The sequence below is a fragment of the Phaethon lepturus genome, unplaced genomic scaffold (assembly GCF_000687285.1).
Source record: "Phaethon lepturus isolate BGI_N335 unplaced genomic scaffold, ASM68728v1 scaffold20547, whole genome shotgun sequence".
In the NCBI taxonomy this organism is placed as follows: domain Eukaryota; kingdom Metazoa; phylum Chordata; class Aves; order Phaethontiformes; family Phaethontidae; genus Phaethon; species Phaethon lepturus.
In genome coordinates, this window is record NW_010554671.1 from 103,372 (window position 1) to 114,453 (window position 11,082).

The 11,082-nt window shown below is 41.1% G+C and overlaps 1 protein-coding gene across 2 annotated transcripts in view; it reads right to left on the reverse strand.

Moving 5' to 3' along the window:
- NEO1 (neogenin 1) overlaps positions 1-11,082 on the reverse strand; it is a 141,907-nt gene that overhangs the window by 14,675 nt on the left and 116,150 nt on the right. For both annotated transcript variants that reach the window (XM_010291935.1, XM_010291936.1), the window contains exons 18-21: positions 8,752-8,859; positions 5,610-5,804; positions 4,857-4,889; positions 59-127 (exon numbers count right to left, since the gene is read on the reverse strand). In XM_010291935.1, coding sequence (XP_010290237.1) covers positions 59-127; positions 4,857-4,889; positions 5,610-5,804; positions 8,752-8,859 — 405 coding nt within the window. The remainder of the gene's footprint in view (positions 1-58; positions 128-4,856; positions 4,890-5,609; positions 5,805-8,751; positions 8,860-11,082) is intronic.

Genomic DNA, 11,082 nt, shown 5'->3' on the forward strand with positions numbered 1-11,082 from the left:
TCGGTGAAACACTGAAAGATGCTGCATTTAAATTGAAAAGCTTTGTAACGACACTTACCACCGAGTGGTGGTTTGTAATCTGGTCCTATGTCCACTGGGCGGCTTCCTTTCCCTGCAGATCCTGAAGCTGAAAAGGTCACAGATGTGGTAATTTTAGACACATATACGTACACACACGTACACATAAATGCACACTTCAGCATTTCTAAGGTAGCTCTTGCAGAACTCTGAACCATTGCGAGCATTTTTTCCCCCCTTTTCTCTCCCTTACAACATGGTTTGGCTTTGAACAGCAACTGTGTTTCTCCAAGAAGTGAACCACTTCTTCAAAAGAGCTATTGAATAATTAATTTCCTGCATTACTATTTTCCTAAGTAAGCTTAAGAGCCTCTACTAGCATTCATTTTTTAAAACAGATTAAAAAAATCATTTGCAGTAATACATAGGTATATAGTGAGGCACATGGCTTCACCAACTCGTACAAACAGTTAATCATCTTTAAACAGTAATTAGACAGGTTCCTTTTCCTAATACCTAATTACAGTAAGCGTGGAAGACTGGAAATAAGCGGAGGATCAAAAGCACAGTAAATGTAATATTAAGTCCCTGCCTATCCCTAAAAACTTGCTTTCAACTTCTCTGCGATCTTTACAGTTTGTTTCACCTTTGCCACAAGTGACAACAGAAACGTTTTTGGTGAAACCTGGGAAAATAAATTAATGAGTTTCAAACTGTTACGTTTATAGTAAACGTAACGGATCCGTACATCAATTATTACAAACCGAGGCAAATTACACAGCACACTAGAACCTTAGCTGCTGCCAGTGGGCTCCCCGGTGCTGACCTGCCAACTGAAATGCAATAAAACTAGAAATCTTTTTGCTCTGACAAGTACTTCCCTTTGCATAATTCAGGTCTAAATTTAGGTCGCTTGCTGCCGCAGCAGGACGCATGAAGTCACAAGTTCGCCACTGATGTTAAGACCTCTCCTGAGTTAGTAGAATGATTCCCGCGGATAAAGATACACAAAGCCCAGGTTCTTTCATCTCTGTGTTTTCATGAAAATGCGCTAATGCAAAATTACCACGAATGATAAAAATACTGTAGTAGGGGAACCATAGAGCAAGATGTGAGGAACAACATTCCTCCTGTTATAGGAATTCCTAATACTTGGCACATTTTTACACTGTTACGCACAAAAAGCCAAAACCACAAAGAAACCCGAAAGTCCACAAATAGGGCGGTTTCGCAATCAGAAGGGTTTTCTCAGTTAAAAATCCACTCTCATCAAGAAGTAATAAGTGCTAAAGGATGTGTAACAAATGGAAATTGTGAACTTAAAGTCAAAGCCTGCAAATTAGTCACCGTGAAATAAAGACAACTGGTAAAAACAGCCAAAGGTTGTTCAGCAAGAATACTGAATAAGCCCCGAGAAGGTTAATAAGAAGGAATGTTCCACATATCCAGCGAGGAGTTAGACGTAGTCTAAAATAACGGAAAAGACGTATTGCAGGACAAATCCATAATACAGCCAAAGGTACCAGCAAGAATACTGAATAAGCCCCGAGAAGGTTAATAAGAAGGAATGTTCCACATATCCAGCGAGGAGTTAGACGTAGTCTAAAATAACGGAAAAGACGTATTGCAGGACAAATCCATAATGACAAAGACATACTGCACCTGCCAGTCTAGAGAGGACACTGCACCCAGTGAAAACGTGTTCTTTTCTTGAAGTACTGCACTAACAATTTTGCAGCAGCAATGAAATAATTTAACAGAATTTTAAACAGCTTCTATTTAATATATTTACACCTGTATGACCAGGTAACTGGCACTGAAGAGACACAAAAAAGGTATGTTGGAGCAGCAGAGAAGCTGCGGGTGAAGGAGGGAATAAAAATAACTGACAATATTTTCAAAGGACAAATAGACACCCTATGCATTTCTAGTGCTCCAGAAGCTGGAGCCTTAACATAGGCACGATCACGGAAAAGGTGATGGATAGGTAGAATCTTTCTGTTTTACTGAAAACAGGTATTTTCAAACAAACTAAATGTCAGACTATAAATTTGGTTGGGAGCAGTAACTATGTAGACACACTATATTTAGACGTCCATAAAACATTTTACTGAGTACTCTATAATGCTTTGTTAAAAACAGCATAATAGAAAAGCAACATGGCACATATTAACGAGATTAACAACTAATTAACTGATAAGAGTAAGAATTATGATTGCAGAATCATTATTCACGAGGGATATTTCTAATGAGTTCTGCAAAGACCTGTGCTTGGCCAAGTATAATTCAATATGCTTAATAACAACCGTGAAAGAAAATTAAAATAATCGCTACTGAAGTTAACAGATGACATAAAATAATGGAGTAAATCGTCAGATATAAAGTCACCTGCACAGACCAACAGGGATCATGTGGTTCCTGGGGGTGTAACAGACTGAGCCGGGGGGGTTCGTCAGGGGGTCTGCACGCCCTGGGCGACGGATATACTCAGAGAGCCAACCGCAGATTTTATATACCACCCCCGCCGTAAGAGGGTCTGTACATATAACAAAGTACGTAAATCATATTTAGATGATAAAGATGTCGGAAGGCAGCGGCAGGGAGAAGGCAGCATTTCCAAAGGGTGTAGGCAGCCCGGGTGCTTGCAGAGCGTGGCGGCTCAGGGACGCCCGATGCTGCCCGTGACTGCGAGGCGTCGGCGCGTTTCCAAAAAAAGCAAAAGGTAACGGCAAGATACAAAGTCCGGTTTTCAAAACGCGATGAAATTTAGGAACCTAATCAAGTCGCTTCTCAGCATCTAATTCCTGAAACCAGGGATCAACAGTTTAGCCTTTAGATCCTGGGGAGCTCGTTTCTTAGGCGGCGCGACCTGAAAGATGACTGTTCTCTGCGGTTTACGGGGGCGTAAGGACTCCTCGCCTCTCCTGGAAGTCACCACCACAACAGGGAGCAGAAGCCTTGCTTCTACAGGCCACGCTCCGAGCAAGCGTACGCACACGCTGCATCTCTTGCGTGGACACCAGCCTTTTTCCCAGGATCTTACACAGTTTGTTGTTGAGGTTTTCCATTTCCTTCTATATTAAGGAAGAGTTTAAGGTACCATTTACTTGAAATTGTTTGGGTTTTTTTTTAGTTTGTCAACCTCCATGTTACCCACTAGGCATCTGCAGCCAGACAAATTGCTTTGTGTTACTTTAGGATAGTTTTACTAGGATTAGATACCTTAACCTTTGCTTTTGTACCAGGGCAGTGCAACTCCTTGAAGCCTGACAGCAACAGCCACTAACTTCCATGACAAGTAGCTGTCTTCTGTGAGAGCTTCTGCGTGAGTTGGAAAGCTTCTGCGTGAGCTTCTGCAAGCTCTGTGCCATAGAAGCGTGTGGAAGAACAGTATGGTGTGCTTAATACAGGAGAAAACCAATGAAGTAGGGGAGAGAAAAAAAAGAGAGAACCACTACGACCAGAGTCTCAATCCCACTGTAGTTTTGTGCCTTCCAGTCTCAAATAACTTGTCTACTATTTCCTAAAGGACGCGATTCTGCAATTTAGTGATCTTGTCACAGAGCAGGCTTTTCTGCTCTTCGGCTCGTCTTCTTTTCTGCATTTAACCTACTGCCATGATTTATAATCTCTGAGTGTTCTTCTAGGCATTCTGAAACAAAACTCTCTTGTCTTTTATGTAGGGTTTTATGATTTATAAATTACAGAATTTTATAAATATTAATCAAATTTTTACTAGAAAAATATGTTACTTTAAGATGATGACGCTGGATGAGAATATTTAGCTATCTGCTGAGGTTGGAGTAGTTCAGAAGAGAAACAGCAACTTTAAAATAAAACCTTTTAATCTTCCCCTATTCCCTTCCACTTGCAACTGAGCGTTAATGAGGACACGGTGAGCATCTGCTTCCCCACAGACAAGCCTGCATCTCACCTAGCATCTCTGTTATACAAGTCTGGGTATGAATTTACTCCATAACTGTCTACTATCAGCATTATTTGGTACACAGATGGTAAAAGTATATTTAATAAATTACTTCCAAGTACCAAGGTGAAAAGCAAATCAAAAAAGCAAAGAGCTCATTCTCAACCCCTTCAGGATCTATTTAATGGTATGTCTAAGCTGCTTGCCAGTGTCCTTTTAAACTCATCCCTTTAGACTAATTCTTCCCCTTTTTATTGGGCTTGTAGGTTATGTGGAAGAAAGCAAAAATAGCCCTGGGACATTCACCTTATAATTCTATGTAGTAAACTCAAAGCTACCATTTTTCAAGCTAGCATTTTAAAACCTTAAGGTTTTTAGTAGCTAATGCTGTGCTCTTTGGGAGCGTCTGCTGTCCAAATGAGCTGACAAGCAGAGTCTGGAGTCTAAACGAGCTGACAAGTAGAATCTCTCTTGCAAAAAAGCTTTCCAGACCAGACATACTTTCCTTTATTATGAAAATAATTATAGATGCAGAGCTCACCAAACAGCACTTGTGCTAATTAGATAACTGTTTGATCTTCCACCTCTGTGTACTGAGATCTTGCTTCAATGGTCAGAGGCTGGCTGGAGCATCATTTAATCCAAATTCATTTTGACAGAATGATTCAGCTCTGGCACAACTTGCTTGTGCCTTCATGTGACACCTGACTACAGAGATCACTTTATATTCCTAACACCCAAACCACAAATAGGACTTCCAGTTCTTCCACTATTAAAAGCACAACGGGAACGTGCTCGTTTACAGTTAGAGCAGCAGGTATTTGTTTCATTTGGGAAATGCAACAGCACACGGACAGGAAACTCAAAATGTGTGAAGGATGGAATAAAAGAGAAAGAGCAGCTATTCATTTACCTTGATCATTAGGCATTTTATCTGAGGTTTCAGCTAGTGGCACAAGCACAGGGAAAGAAAAAAAAAAAAAAACAAGAGAAAGATCACGAGGTTTGAAAGAGTGAGAGAATTTAAAGTTTTACATAGCATAAACAGACTTGCTAGAGCTCTCATTTCTAACCACCAATACTCACATGGAAAAAGTACGGTTAGCAAATCTACTCCTAACTTTTGATTTTTCCACCTCTCCTCAGAGTACAATTTTTTTCAAGCTATCATAGCTTCGTACTATTTCACTAGTTACTCGTCATCAAACAGTTCTTGATTTAAGAGCCTGCTGTGTCTCAGCATTATATCATCCAAGCCACTAGCGATCAGCTGTGCCGGTGGCTACCAACTCCAGAGCCTGCTGCCGTGTGCCGTTTCATCACAAACAGACCCGACACCCAAGACCTAGAATCTTCAGGCAACGAGCAAGCACTTTTCTAAAAAGCACCTTTAGGACGTGGACCTTCGGCATTAATAACTAGCTGACCTAAGCGCCCAGCAGCGATTTTGAAACAACACAATTAATCAAAGGGCTAAGCAAAGTTTGCGTAGGTATTAACTACGTGCAAGAGCAATTCCAGGAGAAAATGTCATTCTAGTCACACTCCATCGTCCTCCTGTCTTTTCCAGTTTAAACATAAAATTCATGCTACTGGTATCTTGTCCCTACAGAGGCTGCATTCCGAAAACGAGGAGGAAGGCGTTTGGCTCTCGGTGATAGCTTACCTTTGGGGGTTCGGAACTGAACTGCCTCAGACATAGGCCCCATGCCCTTCGAGTTGCGGGCCTGAATTTTGAAATAATACGGCGTATCAAGGGTCAATTCTTGTATCTGATGGGTCAGTCTGTTTCCCACGACGGGTTCGATAACCCAGTCGTGTATTTCAGCATTCACATCCGTGCTGTAGTAAATGATGTATCCTAGCCAAAGGACAAAAGGGAAGAACTTTATACAGAAAAGAACGGGATAGTCATACGATCTCACGGCAAACGTTCTATTGACTTTGAATGGTATTTGCACAGCGAAATGATTAAGAGTTTCCTGAAAGTGTATTCTTACTTTTTCAAAGACTAAGAACGCATTCAAATATTAGACAGCCTTCCCATCTTAAATTTTAAATTGTTAAAAGCATATGTTGAAAGAAAAAAGCCACTGAACATCTCAAAATTATTTTTGATGACTGTTCATTGAATATGGAGAAATCCCTCATTTCCATCTTACCTGTTTACAGACCACATAAGGTAAAAACCCATAAAGCTGTTATTAGCAGAACTTCCTCAAAATATTAGTATTTATAGAAAATAGTTAACCTTAAAGCAACAAAACACTCTCATGCACAGCTAAAGAATGTGTGTTTAATAGTTTATAATGATTTTATTATTTTTCAGTTTATTAACAAAGATGACAATCTGAAGAGAATGGAAGTTATCTTGCATGTCAGAGGAAAAAAGGTACGGGAAGAGCTTATGTTCTGTTATTAAAATATACTGCAACTACAAACCAGTAAGAAGTAAAAGCTTTGTAACCTTTTTTTAGACAAGAAACACAGAGCCTCAGCATAAAATAAATACTTGCACAAATACAGGGTAAGGTCAGCAGCTTCATGCAGAAATTGCCGCTTCCCTTGTCCCACAGACCACAGTGAGGAAGGGGAGATGTTCTCCAGAGTCCCTGCCACTTCTTTACAGCAACTGAAAATACTGCCGATAGCCCAAATCCGCGTAATTCACAGTAACCGGTACGGCATGGAGGGCGACGCCTGAAACACCAGTCGCAGGTCTGGCATGCTTAATTTCTTCCTTTGATGGCATAGTTAATTACTGAGGGCTAGACTTAGTAATTTGCTACTTGTACAGGTCACAAAGCAACATGTCTGTTACTTGTTTAACTAGGGACAACATATATATATAAAAAAAAAATATATAGTGACAGTTAAAAGCACTATATATTGCATAGTGGCACAGGACTACTGGGTTAACTGATGACTGTACTAATTAGTCAGCAGCTATAATGATGCACAAGCCTCTGGAATCCATCCTATCCACACCAGAAAGAGATTAGAGCTGGAAAGACACGTATTCCACAGGCATGCTATCCAGCGCATGGAATTACATCATCACGTAGTTCTTACGGCATTACTTGATGCACAGAATGAACTGAGCTGAGTTAATGAGTAATTAACTGAACTAATAAGCTGCCTCTCGTGGCAGCAGTGGCTCTCCCCACCAGAGGGCACTCAGCCCACGCGTCCCAGGGAACTCCTGCCTTGCTCCCCTGGCAAATTGAATCTAACACTTGAGGGACTCTGTGTTACTGATTTATTTATGAATGATTTATTCTATTTTATTGTATTTTATTAGCTTTTAACTGCTGCTTATGCTAAAACTAATAAATACTATAAGCTTTCATTCAACACGTATGAATAAATGTAAGGTTCTCCTTCACAGTGTAGACATTGCAAGATTTTTTTACCTGGGAAATTCAATGCGTGCGGTAGTTTTGCTAATCACAGCGTGCAAGGAAACGCTGATCTCTTTGTACATTGTCTTCCTTTTCTCATGCACACGCTTGATGTAAGATGATAGGCTTAGCTCTTTAAGAGCACATATAACCTGGGGATATTTGTGCCTGACATTTCGCCCATCTGAATGACCCTCACTGACCGCTAGCAACCAGGTCCTTCAACCTGCAGTTAAGATAAAGGCTCTTGTTTCTCCAGTCGAACCTTCTTTCCCATCTGAGGAAACATCGTGTCGATAGCAACGCAGAATTGGCTTCATAGCCAGTATAAAAATATAGATACACAACCTATCAACAGCTATATGCACGCAGAGACCCGGGGCTGGCTCGGGCAGGCACTCTGGTACGGGGTGAGCTGCCGTCCGCTGGAGCTGCGTCCACACGGCTCCGCTGGCGAGACACGCTCGGCACACAATCACCGCTGCGTTGCGCAACCCCTCCTGCCCCGCACCGATCCCAGACAAACCTGTCTCTGCCTTTTAGGGGTCTTTCTTGCAGCTTACTGAAAAGTTTATCGTCCTTACTAAAGGTTCAGAGTCCCCCGTATTCTGCCTTTTCAGAGGGATCTAGTTTTAGTCTCCTGTCTAGACCCCGGGCTCCAGCACTGCCTGGTCAGATGCCAGCTGGTGACAGGTTTCAAAGGTTTGGTTCTGCACCATAGTTAATTCTGAGAACAAAAGCAAAAACATAGACTGCAAACTGTATGCCAAAAAAATGGGCTTTAAGCTTGAAGCCTGTGGTAAAAAAGGAAAATGGAAGTGAATTATTTCAGAAAGCCTTTAGAAATGGGAATCCAAGCTGAAATTACAGAAAGGAAACACTAATTATTATTTTCTGTGAAATGATTTACACTACATGAAAGAGATGCTGTTACAAAAGGCAAATAGCAGTTTACTCCTAGTGATTATGTCAGGGGACTAATAAACTGACTTTAAGTCTCTTCTGTGCCACAAAAATGACACAAGGATGACGAAGAGCACTGGGATGGAGTCTTCTAAATGAAATACTGATGGGCCAGACGCATTATAGATGCATTTCTGGAGGCAGGCTATTAGAATAGCACAAGCTGATGAAGGCAAAGGTTATTGAGATATTTAAACTTTCAGTTATATTTCTGGTTAGACTCCAATTTCACACTGCAGTTAGTTTATATCTTAATATATTTTTACTAGGTACAAAAGTAAATAATTAATCTGAGCTACTAAAAAGATTGACAAAGAAGATATAGACCTCTGTGCTAGCTCCAGGCTAAATTAAGTATGGAACGTGTTCACATAGTTATGCAGATTATATTCTGCCGTTAACCAGGCCCCTTATATCTGCCTTTATTGCTCATGCAAACTGCACCTGTAATTTTGCCATTGGCTTCGGATGGAGGCTGCCAGTTAACAATTATCGTCCGAGGTTTGCCCTCTTTGCTCACCACAGTCACGTCTTTGGGAGGAGAAGTAGGAACTGCAAACAAACAAAAACCAAACTATCAGAAACAGGTTGCCCGTTTTCACTGGGTATTAACAAGCAAGCCCAGCACCTTCGCTTTTTATTTGTTTTACCACCGAAAAAAGGCACGTACGAATTATCGTACAATTATTGTAACAACTCTGAATGTTCAATCTTCAAATAAATCTACCATCCTAGCGTAGTGGTCTTACTGACGTACTCCATCCAACTGGCAAATGCCACGTGGTGTGCAGCATCTCCTTTCCGTAAGGAGTTACCTGTCGCTAACGCGTTTCTGTCAACGGATGCTGTGATTTGTGACTGAATGAGTCCACGCGTCTTCAAAAACGCGGCATCTTCGTACAACTGTAACAGTTGGGGTCATCAATGACTTCTAACCGGAACGTCTTCGGTCATCATAAAAATTTCATGACCTTGTGAAATAAATGCACTTTATATGCACAGGCGTATGAAATAACTCCGTATTTTCAGGGTTATGGTGGGACCAAGACCTAGTGATGCCAGTTTGCCACTTAATTCTGAATCGGGAAAGTAAATTCACCAGGGGTTTAGAATCGTAATCCGTAATTGCTGATTTACTTTACTGAAGAATTATTCATGATTTGCAAGGAAATCCGCACCACAAAAGCATCTGAAACCCAGAAACATTGGCTGAACACAACTGTCCAACCTTTTTTCTTGGCTTGCCAGAGAGCAAGACTGGGAGAAAGAAAGAAGCAGAGAGCACCTCTTTCTCCCACCAGCCTCCTCCTGCCTAAAATTCAGGAAATGGCACAAGTTGCTCCAGCAAAAGACTGAAATCTGAGACCCTTCTCGCTGGGAACTAAAATATCCAGCTGGGGCTTAGATTAATGGCTTTCAAATGCACAGCGCCAATGTCTCCAAAGGTGCATTAACCAGGCACAGTTTGCAACGCCACGTTATGAAAAACATGAGACTTCTAATTAGGTAACTTTTAGCAAAGTAAATCCGCCTTGGATATTTAATACTGTAATAGTAACATTTAGTGCTTACGCAGTGCTTTCTGCATTTTAAGAGCTTTACGTATATTACCTATTAGAAATTAATCTCTCCATCCTCGGAGATGGCGACCTATTATCCCTGTGCAGAATAATATCCCTGGAAACCCGGGATAGCAACAGCTCAAAAGTTACTGTGACTGTTATCCCAAATAGTTAAAAACATGCTCAACAGAAAGGTAAAGCATGATTCAAAGCTTAAGGGAGAAAAAAAAATCAGGACTAAGCCCTCAAGAGATTACTAATTCACAGACCAACACCTGAACCCAGTATCCCTTATTTTTCTTCAGCATTAGCTGAGGAGCAAGTCCTACACATCGCTGCTACTCACGAGTATTCAAAAATGATGAGTCACACACACAGGAATTTGGTGAGTAATATAAATCACAAGATCTGTTATAAGAAAATATATTTAGGCTTTTTTGGGGTTTTTTTCATTTGTTTCTTAGTTCGCAAACTTTTAGGTCATATTGGCAAATATTCTTTACAACCACCCCGACCAGAAATTTACTTTCTGTTTAAATGAAAGGAAACCTCCTGTATCTCGCCCTCGCTCCTGGACTTTTTTGAGTTTCAAATTCTCTTTTAAGAACTTTATTGTGCAACTGTTACAGTCCCTGCTCTTAGTGTAGAGTTAAGAGAATTGTATGAGTGTCAGCAAAAAGACCAAATAAAGTGTTTTAACATGGGACTGGCACAGTAATGGGAACGGGAAAGGAGCCTCAGCCCAGACCTCTGCCGTCAGCAGGGCAGCTGGCTCCACATCATGGGATTCCACCAAAAACTAAAGCACCTGAAAGCTCATGAGGGGTTTACGGGAGCTGAGAGTAAGTTAGGAGCTTTCTGACTTCATCTTGGGTTTGCTTTTTCTTACTCCTTGGTTTAGAATACTCGGACGATCTCACCAATTCTTTGCCTGCTTGATTTGTTTGCTGTATTTTAATTATCATGAGAACTACAGGGTTATTTGGACAGGCTCTCCTTTGTCCTTACAGTTCAAGTAGACAGAAACCTAAGCATAATAAGCAGTAAATTTAATTGCACAAAGATCGTTTAACACTGCGGGTTAAAAAGAGCTAATGAGGGACAGCTCCTGGACCTCGCAGTTCCTCCCAGCGGCTACAAACCCTGTTCTGTTCTGCACTTTTGAGAGTGGGTCATTTCGGCAGCGCTGGGAACTGCAATGCCGATTCCTGCT